Below are 19,000 nucleotides of genomic sequence, written 5' to 3'. Positions count from 1 at the left end.
CCAGCACACAAAGAGGCAGCAGTGCTGACACCAACATCCAAGTCTGGACTGAGACTCCAAAGTGTCTGTGTTGTTCGCAGTGAGAACATGTAGTATGTAACTGTTTGCAAGGTGTGTGATGGTGTGCATGTAATTTATTTATTGACCTAATGGAAAAGTGGCCACACTGCCTGCATAGAGTTATAGATCAATGCACTCAGTGGTGCAAATATGTTTGTTTGTTTGTATTGTGAATCATGCTTAGTAGTTTTAGTGGTTTTAAACCCCTTGAAGGCTCTGAAAATGTAATTGCAGCTTTTAAGTACTTCTTATTGAAGATTTGTGACTAATAGAGCAACAATCAGGCAGTAATGGTCAAAACTGAGCCATTTTACACACGTCAGAGAACGTTTTTACATCATTTCTACTCAGAAGCTCACAGTATAGCTTTCCAGGGCCTTTAAGGGAAAATTGAACCTTAACAGAATTTAATGTCTGCACTATACTTCTTCCTTATTTATTTAGTCTTTCTGTTGTTTGTGTGCTGCAGTTTTTTTGATTTTTTAGACTGACTGGATCATTAACAGTATACATCAGGGTTTGGTCTCACTGAGTCACACTGCGAGACCTTCTTGAGCCACCTTTTGTTCATCAGATTACAGTTTACAGGGACACAGAGACAATAACCCACCAGCAGTAGTTTCAGTAGAAAAGAATGCAGTATACAGACAGTGTTGAGTAAGAAGCGACTCTTGATTGTTGTTAATTTAATTTTCTTGTTTTGTAATTGTTGTCTGCACATCAAATCCAAATAAGAATGATATTTAAAGAATACCTCTACATTTTGGAACAGCTGCCCTCTAGCTGGGAATTTGGTAGAGAATGGCATGGGATGGTTAGCTTACCCTATAGTATTTAGACTGGTATAACTTGTTATACATATATGTTTTACCCATACAAAAACATTAACATGCACAACTTGACAGTGATGTAGGCTACAGTGGTTACTTCTGAACAGGCAGCCATCTGCTCTCATTTCCAGTTTTTATGCTAAGTTAAGCTACTGTAGCTGGCTAGTGATGGGTATCCTTATTTTCACCTGACTCCTATAGGTGACTCCTATATAAAAAGGGTTAAATATTGCTTTGTGGTTAAAGGAGGTCTTGATGTGTATTAATATGCAAAATCAATAACTGAACACCTGAATACAGACAGAGGATGGATTTGTTCCTTTTAATTCAGTCATCCTTCATCTTCCTTCCATCCTTCTAATCCTATCGGTTTATATTATAAAAAGCAAGTGAACAAATTGATATTGACATACATGTAATGAACTGATGCTTGATGGTTTTTTTTTAAATTTGGGTTTGTGTGTTTAAATGAAGATAATTTGCATTCTGAAAAGCTCTGTTTCCTTTGCTACTCAACACGTAATGCCAGACATCTGGCAGCTTTGGTAGGCTACAGCACATCCTGTTTAAACGGAAAGCCGTGAAGACTAAATAGATACTTGCTACTCCGGGTATATCAGAAAATGCACTGCTTGAGTCATCATCTGCCTCTAAAAGTAGTGCACTGGAGCTCACATGGATCTCAGAAGGCTATATTTGTCTTTGATTATATTGTTAAACATTACATTTCCAGGTTCCATCCCTGCTCAGTCTTACACACCAGTATTTAAGCTCTCATTCCACTCAGTTCACTCAACTATGTGTAACACAGGACTGTTTATAATCCCTGGCATTTTAAGCATAGTCATCTTTTTTGTAGGAATCTATATGGATCTGAGTGAGTCATATTTCTTGTATTAGTGTATATGGAGAAAAAGATGCGTCACAGAAGGGTAATAAACAGCAGTCTCCCTCCTCAGTATGTGACACTGTTTCATTCACAGCAGTAGCTTTGGTACAGATGGTTACACTGCAGTATGACTTTATGACTCATTCACTTTGATGCAGACACTCTCCAGCATGAATGAGTACTTGAGAGCTTGAAATTGGAATATTTACATGAAAACATCAATTATAACACACACATTCTTAAATTTTACATAATAGTATTGGAGGAGAAATTAACATTATTTGAACACAGTCATAATAAATAGAAATATAAATAATATTTAAGAAACATTCAGACAGTTTTTATGTTTCACCATATATGTATATATATTTATTTATTCAGCATAGTGTTGATATGCTGTTGTGAGTAGAAAAAAACACAAATTCATTTGTATTTTACATAATGATCTTAGATCTTAGCTACAAACAATCATTGCTTGAACAATCAGAGTATACAGTTTTCCCATCCGCTTGAACGTCGCATATTTTCAATGAACGAAATTTCTAATGTTTACGTTCATCGTCATGGCGACGGTGTAGGGGGCGGTGCGCTGCTTAGGCAGGTGACGTTCGGCCAGAGGTATCGACCAATCAGAAGCCAGCTCTGCTGCCGACTGACGTCAGCATTAAAGCGAAAAGGACCGTTACTCGGCTGAAACTCTACAACTGAAAGGGGACAGAAGGTATGGCTGAAAACCAGCGTAGTCTTAAGTAAACAGCCCCTTGGTGGTGTAGTATTCTAGCCAGCATTATTCTCGACCGTTCTCTGCATTCAAGTAACGGTCTAAAAAGCAGCACAAACCGACCAGCGCGATACTTTTAGGGGCGTTTCGCTGCCCGTTTGGATCGGGATGGTCTCCAGCAGTGGGGTGAGTGAATGCAGTTACCTTACACCACCAGAACCCTGCGATAGGTGCTGTTCTGTGACCAAACTCCTTTAAAACTCTGACAATATTCAGTTCGCCTCGCTGACAGGAATAAATCTATACTTTCCAGAAACCCAGTTTGCATATTTTACAAGTTACAGTGATCCACTAGAACATTCGGCATCGAGTGTGACTGCGATAGAGGTTTTTTATTTCGTTTTAATACAGGTACATGCACTGCCGTCAGTGTGCGACCTAAGCGAACTCCAGAAGTTCGGTTAACGTCGAGTTAAGTCTCGCTGCCGGATATAGCTATACTTAGAGGGATAATGGTGTCCTAGTATAAAGGGACTGTGTTATTACCCGTCAAATGTGTATGCTTTGCGTTTAAGCAGTACCATAATTAGCTTAAACACTAGTTTTAACGTGGGGCTGTCTCACAGCGGGGTGATGCCGCTGCTGTCTTGGTTACTGTTTACTTGCTAGCGAGTTAGCTAGGTAACAAAGCAATGCAAGGCGACCACACAGAGGGGAAACTGGCGAAATGATTATGGAGGTTAGCGCTGTATTAAGTTTGTGCTTCTCCTCTCAGTACAAGTGGCTTGGAGGATGTTACTGTTTGTGTCTGCTCTCCGCCCCCTTCACTACAGCGCTTCCATTACCAAGCAACGCTGCCGGGGTCTGGCTGGTTATCTAATCGCCCGTGCCATCACATTATCCCCGTACTTTATGAGCGGTGTTTGAATTATGCAGATATTTGCATGAAATCAGTCCGTTTCACTGCGCACCGCAGTGCACCGACTACAGCTCCGGTACCAGTGTCGTCCCATCTCCTCTCTGTGTCATGTAACGCTATACCCCTCACAGAGATCGTCCACCACAGAGCTACGTCTGTCTTTTTCCATTGTCTTGCACAAATACGTCAACTGGAAAATACTCCACTTTATTTCAGCAATTCACCGATGATGCATGTTTTTTTTTTACATATATGGATCTGTGTTATATACTGCACACATCAGCCTAGAATAAATGAGACAGTGTTACTTTTATTTTGAAGGAATTCAAATTGTAAATAGCAGAATTGTAGTGCTTTTAGTATAGTTATAAATAACAGAATCCTAAATAACAAATCTAAACCCAGTAAATTACATTGTATGAGTATATAGTATATGTTGTATGCTGTACAGTGGCATGATTACTGAGGAAGGGTGACTGGATCCTGATCCACTGTCTCTTGCCTCTCACGTCAGACTTTTAATTTCTGTGAAAGTGGCTGATCTGCTGGCCACAGCAGAGCAGTATTGGAAATGATGCTTACCCCAGCTTGGCTTATAAAAAGCTCTAATGCTAGTCCTTTAAGAGCAAATTGGAATGCCAGTGAGTGTTGAGTGACCTGTAGAGGTCATAGGCGTCTGCTATATTTACCGGCTCTGTAACTTGATCTGTAGCATTCTGGATCGCTGTGCTCATACTATCCTCTGGAACTCCGGGGCTACAGCGTCCCAAGTAGCACCACACAGCTTTTTGTCTGTCTGTTGGCCTGGCCTCTCAGAACAACAAGGGTGAGCCTTTTTAAAAAGCAAACTTAACCCAGCACTCTCCTTCCTTTTTATTCTTTTAGGTACCTGCTTGGCAGTTGAATGCATTCAGTTTGGGTTTTTGCTCAGCTGGCCTCCAAGGGAGGCTAAGGCAGAAGATACAGGATTAATTTTAAGAATGTTCAGGATTTTTCTAGCATGACTATAGGAAATTCAGGTAGTACATACACTAGAATTTTACATTTCAACTTGGACATTTTGCCAAGTGTGATGGTAAAAATGTGTGTCCTTTCTAGTAGAGCCTTTCAAGATGGAATCAAATTGTGAACTTTCTCTTTATCAGAGCTTTAGATTGAGAAACGTTTCCAGATTTGATAATACAATCCAAAGGATTTACTGTATCAGCAATCTTTAACAGTGGGACACGAAATCCGCAGAATATCTTGACCAGTTGCTGCGCCCACTGTGAGAGTTGATGTCTGCTATCTTCTGCTGTCAATCTATGGACTTACATGTTGCACTTGCTGTTGTTATGTTGTGGAAATCTGAAGAGTACCTGATATATTAGACTGTTTCAGACACGTAGTCCCAAACGCATGATCTCAATCAACAGACAGTGATTACTGTTTTTTTCATGTTGCTGTTTCATTGTGTCTGTGTTGAATGGCAGACACATAATGCGTCTGTGTGTGTTTCCACAGGAGTGAGCAGTGTCAGAAGGTCTGTGTGTCCACGTACACTGCAGGGTAGCAACAGTAGGATGAGCTGCCCCAAAACTATCACAGTCTGTGGGGACTGACACACACTGCTACAAACACAGCAGGTAAGGGCTTCACACACACACACACACAGGTCACACAGTGAAAAAGGTTTAAAAATAGGTTATGTGGTATGTTGTATCAGCTTACTCAAACACAGAAATGACTAAATTTCACAGATAATGCTGCACGCCAGTTCCACCTCAGTTTACATTCTTGTGCTGTGTAGACATTTAGACACTAATATGACTTTTAAGAGATTTTAATGATGAAATCAACGTTGGAAAAAAAAACACTTAACAGTTTTGTTTGGCTGCAGATTATCAACAAATATCCACTGTATTAGACATCAAACTACTGCATGTTATATAAAGAAATGTATAAAACAATAGAAACCAACTGTGTACAAAGGTGCTTTTTAAAAGTGTGCTCAGATCTGGCTTCTCTTTTCAGCATTGACTTTTAAAGAATTCTCAACAATCCCTTTAAATTCAGAGACGTTTGACCCTGGACTGCCTGGTATGTCAGGAGAAAAAATCTAAAATCAATTTGAAATATGACAGGGAGCCAGTGAACAGAATGTAAAACAGGCAAATGCTTACCCCTGTTTCAAGTTCATTTTAACAGTTATAAAACAGTATGTAAAGTAGACATAGAGGAGATTTGTTGAGATGGTAAAACAGATTGTTAGGTGAAAGAAAGTACATATTTTTCTTATGTTGCTCACAATCTAGTTTACGAAAAAATAATCACAAAATGTATTTTAAAGTTCTAATCAGCCCACTTTGATTAGTAAAAACAAGACCTAGACCAATTCATCCAGGCCCATAGAACAGTCTGTATTCTTCTGCATTCTTCAAAACATTGGGTATATGAAGGAGTGGCCTTTCTAGGCAGCAGAGGTTGAACACAGTGTCAATAACGGAGACAGTAGGGGCCCATGGAGTGCTTTTTGTTTTTGCACCAGTGTCTCCTTCTGTCACATAGCAACCTTGATAGTTAGAGTTGATATGTAGAAAAATGTAGTTGTAAAAGCAATCTTTGCCCATCAAAGTAAAGTGTGTAGGTGAAAAATACACCCATCACTGGCAGGCAGTAAATCATGGTAATAAAAACAAAATGCCACATTTGAAATGCTGTTTTAAAGAAATGCAGTACAAATAGGTTTTAGGGAAATTAAGAAACTTCACAATGTTAATAATTGTAAGAAAAGGTCAAGAACCAAACTCTGAAAGCACCACGGAGAGAAGGCATTTAGCAAATAATTATGATTGACAGCTGAGTTTCTTTTTGGAAACAGTACTGTTTGTGATTCAATAACAACTGCTGTGCTGAAAAGTAAAGCTGCTCCACGACTGTGTCAGAGATTGATAGGTGTATCAAATGATAATGGTGTCTAATTGACCAAATGATTAGCTCAATGAATAAAGGATTACAACAGTCAACTGCAGAGGCTGGAGCATCAATCACTTTAGCCCACAGATCCAGTCCTCTCTGAGGTCACTGCTGCATTTACGGCCTCTCCAGTGAGTCACCAACAGATGGTAGTAGCGATAAATGCTAATTGGCTGCTCAAGTGTTGAAGCTTGGTTGTGCAGTGAAGAATTTTAATGAGAATGGGCAAAAAATATGGAATTTTTTTTTTTTTTAAATTTCTTTTTTTATGCAAGGTTAGAGGAATTTTTACCTTTTTTTTTAAACAAAATGTTCAAGGATGCAACAGAGGTATTGTTACAACCAACCCCAGGTCATTGGTAGTAAAGCAGTCACTGATATTAAATCTCTTCCTTCGTGGCATTTTTATGAACCAGATGTTTTTGGTTGCTACTTTCATTTGATGGTTTTATTTGGCTCTCCTGCACATGCACTGTGCATTCCTCTAGTTCATTTCTTTTTCTCTGTACAAAGCTCCAAATACTGCTTTTTAGATTAAGTTGGGGTCTAAACAAAACGTGCTGAATGGCATCTAACGAGTTGCTAGGCAAGGCTGGGAGAGATCCAGCTATGGCTTGTCAGAGGAGAGGAATAGTTAAGCTTAGTTTTAATATGCTTGGCAACTAGTTGTAAAGGCAAAGAGGGAGGGTAGAGGCGTCAGTGTGGCCCTCACAGACATCAGCAGCCTCTTATCTGCTCACATTTCAGGTTATATATATGGCAGTGTCTAAGACCAAGCCAAACCCAGCACAGCTCCGAGAGCTCACAATGTCCATGTTGATTTATAACATTTATTCTCCGTGAGAACAACATAAATTCACTGTTATGTTAGTTTTGATGGGTGGCATGTGCTCATTTGTGCTGCTGCAGCTGGCTGTGTTTTTATGGGGATGGAGGTGACAGTGAAAATGGTTTATTTAGGTGTGAGAGCTGTCATTCAAAGTTAGGTCACATTTTACACTCAGTGTTTTCCTGCAGGTCCTGTTGTCTAGATAAAAACAACAAAGGTCATTTACAATTACATTCTAATGCTCAAAATGTACTGATGACATAGAAACAGCTGGAATATTTGAGTACCATTGAGTAGGTAGGAATTAGCACTGTATCAATATATTGCTTTATTTAAATATGTTTAATTAGGCAGGTGAACATGTATATTCTGAATTCAGTAACTGGTAGGTAACACAGGGAGGGGATTTACCATACCATCTATACTATTCTGTCCAGTTACAGTGACTGTTTTAGTATCTTTCAGCTTCATTGTTTTGGTTTTACAACTATCAACATCACTTATTGATTATGTTTCAGACTTACCTAACTTCCAGCAGCCAGCTTCTGATTTCAGTGCAACAGCTTCAAAAACCAACTGTCGACAGTATGCTCAGCACTAAATAGCAATATTTGCAAAAAGCTGCTAAATCTAACAGTGCATTTAGCACAGTGTCATATGTCATCACCTAAACAGAGGCTGTCAAAATGACTGGAGACCTTACTGTGTCTGTATTTTTGATTTTCTGCTATTTTCTGTAGTCTTAAGTTTCCATTGCGGTTGGACACTGGAAGAATGCTATTGCCTTTTGCTCAGCAGCTAAAATGTGTTGGAAGGAGGAAGAGGATTGACAATTAGCTTCAAATCAGTTTTATGTTGTCTTATGTCATTTGTTCAGAAATGTTGAGTGTGTGGATTAGATTGACGCAGCTGTTCAAGTTAATGTAAATCGAATTAAAGAAATAATGAGACACAAAGCAACAGTTTCGAGAGCTCAGAAAATAATGGGACACACACATCACTGACTTGATTAGGGCACAAACTGCTCTCCTCCCCAGAGCACATGGTCTGACATGACAGTAATGTCAGGCTAAATGAATAAGTGACAATTCCCTCTGACCATGGGGTTGTCAATAGCCAGTTTTGTAAATGTAAATGTGGCATCTGCCAATGGCCAAGTAATCAGTTAGACCTCGGTATCAATATAGTTTGTGCTATAGGGGAATGAAATATGAATTTGTAGCACACTCATTTATCTGCACATATCTCTGTTTATAGAAACAGGTTTATCTGGCTCAACATTGAGCTTGATTTTTTTTTAAATCAGCGTTCTTCTCAGTTCTTCTCAGAACTGCTCTGATCTGAAGATTGATCGAACTATTTACTAATAGCACATTACTTCTCCACCCTCACACATACATCACATTCACACAAACACACATGCTCTCACTCCAAATCACCGATTCTGATGTTACATTTATCCAATGTCACCCTGGGGCATGGCGGCTTTGGCGTCCTGCGTCATCACACACTCTCTTACTGCACTTGAGATTGGTTCTGCTCTCTAATAGGCTTGGCGGGGGGAGAGGGGATGTAGGAGGACAATATGTACTGTAAGAGATCTCACTCGCTGACTCATTTAGAATGATGGCTTTTCAATGGAAGCACTTTTCTGCAAGAGGCTCTGGAAAAAAATCCACAATTTACAAATAATACATAAGTGTATGGTTATACTTTGAAGCCTAGCAATGTAGTAAATGTGTGATCTTTTAAGTATGAATGAAGAATGAATCAAAGTATTGAAGTTATACCAAAACAATCAGCTGAGAGATGATAAAATGTTCTGCCGAGCTGAGGGGAACAGCAGAATTGGGTAACATTTATCTGTGTTACCCTTCATATTTATTTTGTTTTTTCTTGACCAAATTCTTGCCTATAAAAATCGGAATATGTGTGAATAGTGCAGCAAAGTAAGTGGCATACCAGTGACAGAGTTTATTACCAGTATATGAATTTTAATGTGAACACAGCGTGTGTGTGGGTTAAATACACAAATCCACTCAGTTTTGCTGATTTTCTTCTTTGGATCACTCTGGAATCCAGTTCCATGTAGTGAAAGGGAGCTTCCTAAGAAGTTTTTAGCTTGGTTTTCTGAAACCTGCCTTGTAAGTGAAACCTCATCTCTTCAGCTCCTTTGCCAGCAGGATGCCAACAGTCAGCTGCTAAAATCTTCTCTTGCGCTGCGCTCATGCCGTCACTTCTGCCACTGTTGACAGCTTTCTTACAGGTTTGGCAGCAGTTTGGCAGACCAGACCAGCAAGGGCTTAAAAAGTAGAACAATTATGTTTTCCTCTGACCTCTACTGTTTGATTTTTATCGTATCCTGTTCTGTCATGTGTAGCAGCACAGAGGCTTGTTAGGCAGATACTTTTCATTTCCTTGGTAGTGCTCTGAAGGGAGGGAAAGAATGCAGGGTATTAAGTGCAGCCGCCAGTCCGGGCTCTGATAGTAAGTGAATTGGCTTTGGAATATGCCCCACTGCTACTTTTTAAGTCCTTTATGCGTTGGTAGCAAGCAAACAAATGTAGCTTGTTGCCATGGTAGCTATGGTAACTGCTGGTTAGACCAACCTCAGGGGGGGCAGATAATGCAGAGTAGCAGTAGAGTGAGTTTGTGTGTATGTGGAGCATGCTTGTGCTTCTGCGTGTGTTGTTTCCGTGGAGACATCTCCTTTTAGAAGTAGAATCCATGGTTTGCTATCATTTTATCAATCCAGTCTATCCATGTTGTGTGGTGTCACTCCCTCGGGTGTGGCCTGCTGTTTGCGCTTCACTTCCTAGCAGCTTGCCCACCAGGCTAGCCGGAGCTTATTTTACTCAGCTGGCCTTTTGTCTTTATTGTGACACAGCTGTAAGAATACAGAAAAGTGCACGTGCAGGGCCGTTAGAGTATGAGGCAGAGGTGCAGCCACAGACCCTCCCTTTGATAAGAATTTGTCGTGATTTGTGATGACTGGACGATGTAGCACTATTAACCTGACAACCGCCTCTTTACTGGGCTGTGTTTGTGCTGCGTGTCTTACTCATAACACAACTCAAGTCACCACTATTCTCCCTGTGATTTGACTCACATGTTTTGATCCTTCTGTTAACAGAGAATTCACATTGTACAAACAATTTTTGCCATAATTAAAGTAAAGTACATGCTTTAAAAATGTTGCCTCTCTGATCATGCTCCAGCTATGTTCAGGTTGTCAATTACCAGTTAAAATTACCAGAAAATAAACACAGTACTACTGGTGACATTTCATTATTAACGATGTTATTCTTGAATTCGTCTCTTCTGAACACATGGTTTGAAATCTAAAGTATTTAATTCTTATTAGGCAATCCCAGATGCTTGCTGGGGTTACAGGGAGGTTCGGGCTTCTCTTGAGTTGCTACCCCAACCCTAATGAATGAAGCAGTTTAGAAAATGGATAGAGAAAAGACGTTTTTATGTCTAACCATCAATTCAAAAGTCTAAGTTATAGATCAGAGATTAAACATTTTGGTCTTTTGATTTTACAGTAAAATATAATTGGTTGGTGCTTATGTGACACAGATCAAAAAAGCTGATTTTAGTTGCTTATCCCACTTGCAACCAAGGTTTCTGTAAATACAGCTGAGCTAAATTGACTGTCGTTTAGTCACCAGTGAGGGGAGCTGTAGATTATAGGATCTGCTAATCCAGGTTAGGTGCACTCCGTTAAACTGGAACATTTACTTAGTGTTTATGATTTGTTGATGGATGTTGTGAGCTTAAGAGAAATATCTGCCTTGCTTCCACTGACATGCCTCTAATATGGTTAGTATTTGGCACAGTTCACTGACAAAGGTGCTGATAGAGAGTAAATCCATATCCACACTTTAGCATGTCAGAGCAAGCGATTGGGTGATGTCAGATAGGCTGTCCATGTGTTACTGTTGCTGTCTGCATTACACTGCCAAAACCAAAATAACCCTTCACACACAACCACTTCCAAATTATAGAAACAAACCTCATCCTTCTACAAAGCCTGACTTTAGCTGGCTGTTTTAAAGCGAGGCCAGGTGCTGCTAGCCTTGCTGGCTTGGCAGTACTCGGTTGAATGGCTGTGGTCTTCTGGCCTGAGTCTGTATGTTTTGGCCAGCAGCATGTGTTTGCCTGTCTCAAGCACACTGCCTGTCTGCCTACTCCAGATCCATATGTTGAATTATTGATAAACTTGTGGTTACAGAAACATACAGAGGTGCAGAGGGAGAAAGCGATGGAGACCCTGAAGGAAGGGAAACTATGCTAAGAAGGAAAGAGATGCAGTCAGAGGGGAGGCATCGGTGCCGAGGAAGAGCGAGAGACAGTGGGAAAGGATAGGAAGCAGGGAGAGGTAGAGAGACAGATTAAAGAAATAGGAGCCTCCCTCTCGAACTCAACACGGATCAGCAACACCAGATACTTTTATTTATTCAGACGCTGCTGTGCATGTGAACAAGAGCCTGTCTCTGCCTCGGCCACCACAGGAACATACTGTGCTGCCTGCCTGACTTTATCTAACAGTCAGCTGGATTCTCCCATTATAGCCGTGTGCTCCACACACTGAACCTGTGCTGGGGCCTTGCAGGAGAGGGGATTTCGTATTTCTGTGCATCTCCTTGAGGTATTTTTTTTTGGATGAGATTGAAGTTAGCAGGAAAGTCCACATGTGGATGCTCTGCCTCTCCTGAGAGTTCACCACCACTATGGTGTATCAGCAAGCATGCTAGGCAGAGTTGACCGTGCTCCTTGTGTTACCACAGAGGGGCTCTAGACTGTATATTATGCCACCCACTGTTGCGTGATGTGTGATCAGGCTATAGTATCTATTAGTTGCAAGCTGAAACATGTTACACTTGTTAAATCTCAAGCCTGGGTAACCAAGCATTCACTTGAAATCTTCAAGATATAGGTCCTAGTAAGGGGCCTTTTGTATTGTACCCAGATAGTTACATGGTACCTGTGTTATTTTTTCCACCCAAGTGGAAAGAGTGGGATCACACATCCACAATTATCCTCATATACATGTATAACCTGGGTATTTCATATACTCACACAACACTCATTTTATTTTATTTGCATATTACGGTGTATCTTGCTCCTTATGCCTCTTCTGCCTCTTCTTGGTTTTTAAAAATTCAAAAAGTTAAAGCCTAATCGTTATGTTGACATGCCTAAAACACAATGTCGTAGTCAATTTTATATGTAAATGTATGACTGTTTACATATAAACCTACATACGAGTGCTGTAGTTTTTTGATTTCTACTTTCACTTTAAAAGTCAGTTTTTCTTGAACCTCTCAGTCAAGCATATTTGACTTATGACTATGACTTAAAACTGTAAGTACTGTAAATAAACACCAAAATGAGACACATACATACTTTAGAATTGGACTGTGCAATTTGGAAGAAAACTAAAATGATAACAAATAACAAGATTATCCTGTGAGAGGGTAACATTTCCCAGTGGATGCAATGAATATATGCTTAATTGCAACATAAAGGTCCCTTAATTATAGAATTTTTGTGTTTTTTTTCAGATTAAAAAAAGATTTTAGGGGATTTTTGGATGTAAAGCATTTATTTGAAATATGAAATCCACAGATGATGCATGATGCAAGTGTCCCTTACATTAGCCACTTTACAGACTGAAATTGTTTCATTATCTTTGAGGTTCTGTCTGCACTATGCTGCATTATGTACAAAACTGAAGGTACATACAGTTGGTGATATTCAATGGGCACATGATGTCTGAGTTTAGTCCTCAAAATGAAAAGATGCACTGGAAGAAATTCGGTAATGTGTTACACAGTAAGTTTACTGTTACATATTGTAAGTTTTCTCTTGCAGTGAGGCACACTTGAATCATTTTGTCCCTTTAAAACCAGATTAATGCTTAGTGAAGCAAGGATAAATGATGGCCTAACTGCCTACGTTGTTGCTGTACTGTAAGTATTGATTTGATTGTTGCTGATGAACTCATGCAAAGCTTGTGTCTCTTTGCTGTGTCTGCAGTCGATGCAGTCTTCCAGAGACTCTCCCTCCCTGTGGCTGACAAACCAGCAGCAGCAGCATGTCTCGTGTCTCCTCCACCGCCAAGCGCTACGCTGGCCCCTCCTACAGCAGCCACTACAGCTCCTACAGCTCCTCCCTGACCCCGGGCCTCAGCTCCTACAGTGAGAGGGACAGGCTGTCCTACAAATCCCCCACCTCTTCCTCTTCCTCCTCAGGTTACTCCTCCTCCAGCTTTCTGGGCAGCTCCGCCATCCGCAGCCGCAACTACAGCACCTCCTCAGATCCTGACCGCGATCGGGGGCGAACCATCCCACGTACTGACATCCTAGGAAGCAGCAGCAGCCGTCGGAGCGAGAGCCTCAGCCGAACCCCTGTCAAGACCTACGGAGGGTCGGGGCTGAATGGGGGGTCGGCCTATACTGGCTACAGTTCCTATTCTTCATCCTCAGCCCAGGCAAGCTACCTCTCCTCCTCACCGGTGGCCTCCAGCATCACACTCAACCGTCGAAAATCTGTATCCCAGAGTGACTTAAGCAGGGACCTGGCATCTCTGGGCCTCAGTGATGCCTCCTCCTCCTCCACCCCATCTTCTTCCAGCAGTGCCCTGCGGAGCTACCGCAGTCGGGCCAGTGATGTGGCTGACTCGTATGGCTCGAGCTCTCGTTCAGGCTACACAGGACTGTCGCGGAGCTCTACTCAGGAGGCCCTCTCACGGAGCTCCACCCAGGAGGCCTTCAACAGCAGCAGCAGAGCATTCAGCTCTTCAACATGGGAGCCGAGCAGTAACGGGCTGTCTCATTCCCCCATCAGGGACTCCACGGTAAGACAATGTCATCTGCTTTGTTCTTCCTTTATTAGGGAAGTACTTCTCTCAGATCAGTAAGTTGCAGTGGTCACCACAGAGGTAAATGGTGTCATTGTTATTGTATGATGCTGCTAGTGTCTTTTTTACCAAATGGGGGCACTATTGCTCAAATTTGTTTCAGCTACTAACTAGAAGTAACATACCAGATATGTTACACTCATTATCTTAAGTCAAAAATCAGTCAAAAAAATAAATGCCCAATATAGCTGATTATCTTTACAAAAAAAGAGATGGTCCTAAAAGGTCATTCTTCTAGTGCGTGTAAGTGCTGTAGTTCTGTGGTTATGTGACAAATAATCTCTTAGCATGGTTATATGAGCTCTTCTAGCCCAGCAATTAGCTTACACCTCTCTGAGGGAACTCCAAGGCTATGTTGATCTGGGTCTGCAGGACACTAGCCTCATCTCTAAGTTCAGTATTAATGAGCTGTGCTTCATCTATGCAGGTCAGAAAGCACAAATGACCCACTTCCCCCTGGATTAGTCCTGATAACTGTTACATGAATGAGTGGCGGCGGCGGGTTTTAAAACCACAGATGTAATAGAAAATATAAGAGACCCCATACCCTGTTACATACAATGTTAGATATTTCATTTACAGCTTGTTCCTATTCTTGTTTAATATTAAAGCCTCTATGTTATAACAATCATAATTGACAAAGCCACATACTCTCAGACCCTTTGTGAGTTATTAATATTTCCTTTAGCATATAAATCCGTTTGTGTGTCTGATGTGACAAGCATGCAAGCATGATCAGTGTCTCAAATGAGTAAACGGAGGGGACATTCTCCTAAAAATTTAACATAACAAGATAATACAAATGTCAACTGCTATTTTTATAGCCACTTAAAACATCATATTAAAAAATAATTAAGTCATGCATGACATGTGAGCCGTTTGCTAATAAATAAAGCACAAGGGCAGTATCAGGAGGTCTGACATATATGAACTATTCTAACATCAATAGGCAGATCATAATCTTGTCAACTTGTCTCAGTCAATTAAAAAAGATTCATTCTTAAGTCAAGTATTGACCCTTTCCATGCAGAGGAACTAGCAAGTCTGAACATGGCTTTTATTCCTATTAACCTTTCAAGTAATCAACACCTGTATACCATGCTTAAACTGAAAAAAGTACTTTATTTGGATGTCACCAGCTGGGCTCCTCATGCTGTTAATGAACCCAAGGCCTCTGTTACTCCAGGCCCACTTAATCACCCCTGTCCCTCAGGGCTGGTATCTGCACTGTCAACACAGACAGCAGAAACCAGCTCCTGCAAAGATACTGTATTATTTTTCATTTATTTGTAAAGCATAGAATTGTTAGACTTTTACCCAACACCAATTATGGTAATGGTAAAAGACAGTAATTCATACATTTTTAATAATGTATAATTGTAGTAGTTTGATTTGTGTGGACCTTGTGGTTGATAGGTACGTTTCAAGAAACATACCGTAAAAGGCACGTGCCAAAGATGAGTGAGTTCTGGCCTGCACGTGTGCATGTAAATATAAACACGACATGTCTCACCCCTGATGACAAAGGGTTGGCAGGTGCTATCCTGTCCCATGTGGGGCATGCTTAATGTGCACTGTCGGTCACATTTTGGGGTGGGTGAAGGTCTGTTAGAAGCGATCTCATGACTGATGAGCGTCAATCTGACACAGTCTATGACCACTTTCTGACCCCACATTGTGTCATAGTAGGTCAGCCAGCCTCGGGCAACAAAGTCAAGACAATGGTTTCTTGGTGTTCATGCCAATGAAATTTTGAGAGGGGAGTATCTTGGCATAAAATCCACCCATGATCTAGCATTAGCTTTTTTTACATACATACATACATTTACATACATTAACAATTTCTTCATCAAATGTTACTAAATTATAACATCTTTTTTATTTAGTCCCACAGAATGGCTAGAGAGCCACTGAAATTGTTCCCCTCTTGTTGTTTTAACGCTGATGTTTCAGTTCATTTATGCCAGGTCACTTGAAATAGTTTTGGCAAAGCAAGGTAAACCCAATCCCGAGTTTCTTAGAAGCTTGCAACACAGAAATAGCAGCTGCTGCCGCCTCATGATCGTGTACATTTTGTGCCATGTTTATGAGTAAGTCCAGCTGGTTAACATGACTGGTCATCACCCTTGTTTTTTCCAGCAGATTTCTCATATTAGACTAGGACACATACAAGGAAAAAACACGATGCTTTTCTGTGGATGCTCTGGTGTTTTCCCTTTTTAGTGTTTAGATTCAGGCTATTTACTAACTGGTAGTAGGTTGTTGTGCATTAGCAGATACAACACAAACTAAACCAGCTATAAACAGGAGAGGTACAGTTATTTATGTTTATAATAGTTATAAACATATGACACTGTGCTTAAGAGAAACATAGAAAACAGTGCATGGGACACAAGCAAATACGATCATATACAATGTAAACAAATGCTGAAGTTAGGCAAATGTACAATGACTTGCCCCCAGGGATGTGTACTCTCAGTTTTGTTTGCAGTGTGCTGCTGTGGTCCAGATGATGTGACTAAACTTTAGTTTTTTTTTTCATCTATGAGTTAAAATAATTCAGTACTTTTATAATAAGAGAGTGAGTGAAAGTTCAAATGTTTTGTTTAGAATGTTTAGCCAGTTCTTTGAACTCCTTTCACTCACTCTCCCCTGGCCACATTAAGGCCAGGGTGGTGTGCCCAAGTAGATCTGTTAATGCTTTGTGTCTAGACTTTTTGTTGAGTCAACAATATATTTAGACTGTCTGACTCTCCGTTTGCCACCTTGGGCAGACAGCTTATGGTTTTATAAAAAAAAAAAAAAAAGGTCTGGAACGAGATGGAGCTTTTTTTTTTGTCTGGGGACAAAATAAGGGCCAGTCAGTGTTGTAGGCTGTTACTGTGGAGCTGCCTTTTGGTAGGGTTTGTGGGTCAGTGTGTGGTACATCTGTAAGGAAGCCTATTCCTAAACTACTAAAACTGCTGTTCAGTAGTACAGTACTGTACTATCCAAGGGATGTACAAGTATCTATAAAAGGATCTATCTATCTAGCTGCCTATCCATCCACTGGGGTGGTGGCAGCAGGGTGTGCTGTAGATGATTTCTCTTACTTTTTGTCTAAGTTACTGCTCAACATCTTAACATTTACTGTACAAGTAGAGTACATTTCTTGGCAAAACTTTGTCTCTTAACTAAAAGAAATCCACACCAACCTTTGAACATTGAGTCTAGCCAACAGCTTAGGAGTGGTGACTCACTCTCTTTGGGGCACTACTCTAGAACTCACGGTCTATGGTTTGTAAACGTAGACTAACAAATCGAGAAAGGTGACCCACATATTTTCAGGTCAACTTTCCACTCACCACCACAGACTGGAATAGTGGTTACATTACACCTAGATTTTGTTGCCATAATGGAGATTTTTTTTTTTGTAGTTTGACAAAATAATTTCATTTCTTTCTTTTTTTTACGTAGTAGTTTGTTTTGCAGGCTTTTAACCTGCTTTATCGTCATGGAGATCAGGCAATCAAGTGATTATCTGATCTAAGAATAGGTGTTCTATGACTTATATGTAGCTAAATGATCTGTAAAACACAGCCAGCAGTTCAGGAGAGGTTGTGACTCACAAACCAAGGAGGCTTTTTAAGGCACCAGAACACCGCAACTTGGGTAAAAACATCTCCACTGAGTAATAACCCAGACAAGTGTAAACACAGAAACATTTTTTTAAATTCACTGTGACTTACTGACTTTCAAACTGTAAAGCATGATAATACTTAATGATAGAAGATATTAAATGCATCTTTTTTGGGGAGGAATGTAATTGTAATCAATAATTGTACACTTACTAAAACTCCCTCAGAACTTTACTTCCATTCACACACATACATATGAAGCCTATACATTTTAACATGAAGACAATAAATATTATTGCTTTATTATGACCAGATCAGCACCTCTGATTGGCTCAAAGGGTATAAAGGCTAAAAAGGATGCTGTTTTTTGTTCTCCTGTGACAGTACAGAAGAGTCTGTGCTGTTCTGGAACAGTGACACCTAAACTTTCACTGCAACTCTCCCACACATTCTCCTAAACTCTCCTGCACAATCCACAGGAGGTTAATCTGCACTCATGCTAACAGGTTAAAGAATGCCATGTACTAAGTAAGAATGTAGAATAAGCACATCAACAGCAATACATTGTTTTAATTGCCCTCCAAAGGCATATGTTGTACCTTGGTTAAATTTAAACACTTGAGTGAAGAGATTGTCAGACTAATGTGCTTAATTTAGCGTAGGGAATATGCCAGCTGTCCCAAGGTAATTGTACTCTGACTTCTCCCAGATAACATAGCTCAGAGACAGCTTTTGTCCCATTTTTATATGAGACTGCTTTTGTATCAGATATCAGAATGCAAAGAGTGACTCTGCCCCCTTCTCACATTGTAGATTTCCACCTTAAGGATTTAGACATTGGGCCACACACACACACTTAGCCTGCTGATGGAATGTGCTCCTTGGTTATTTGTTGTGTACACACACTTGAGCCTGGGTCATAAGATTGTTGCTGGGTACATGCTGCACTTCTTTCACTTAACACATCAGTTACACCTCAATTGAGCTGATGCATAACAAGGACAGAATAACATGTAGATCAACAACTGATCATTTTGTATCCCTTTTCAAGTGGTAAAGAATCTGTCTACCTGTATATACCCCCAGTTTTGGTGCTGCTCCTTATTTCAGTGTCTGTGCCTGTTTCCTGCATCCCTTACTCTCTGTGACTATTCTGTGCAGTGACTGCAGTACATTCAGGTGACTGCATAGACACGGCAGAGAAGCACAGATGTAATCGACTTGAGTCAAAAAAAGAAGGCACAAAAACACA

At 40.4% G+C, this 19,000-nt stretch overlaps 1 protein-coding gene across 3 annotated transcripts in view; it reads left to right on the top strand.

Annotated features, from left to right (window-relative positions):
• The first annotated feature begins 2,475 nt into the window (after positions 1–2,475).
• The window catches only part of usp2a (ubiquitin specific peptidase 2a), a 35,838-nt gene continuing 19,313 nt past the window's right edge, over positions 2,476–19,000 (top strand). For 2 of the 3 annotated variants that reach the window (XM_028419081.1, XM_028419079.1), the window contains exons 1-3: positions 4,128–4,245; positions 4,923–5,044; positions 13,249–14,068. In XM_028419081.1, the coding sequence (XP_028274882.1) occupies positions 13,307–14,068 (762 nt within the window). In that variant the 5' untranslated portion in view covers positions 4,128–4,245; positions 4,923–5,044; positions 13,249–13,306. Of the gene's footprint in view, positions 2,687–4,127; positions 4,246–4,922; positions 5,045–13,248; positions 14,069–19,000 lie in introns of those variants that run through there. The other variant, XM_028419080.1, reaches the window with a different exon arrangement.

The sequence above is a fragment of the Parambassis ranga genome, chromosome 13 (genome assembly GCF_900634625.1).
Source record: "Parambassis ranga chromosome 13, fParRan2.1, whole genome shotgun sequence".
Lineage (NCBI taxonomy): Eukaryota > Metazoa > Chordata > Actinopteri > Ambassidae > Parambassis > Parambassis ranga.
This window is presented reverse-complemented; position numbering and strand designations above follow the sequence as displayed.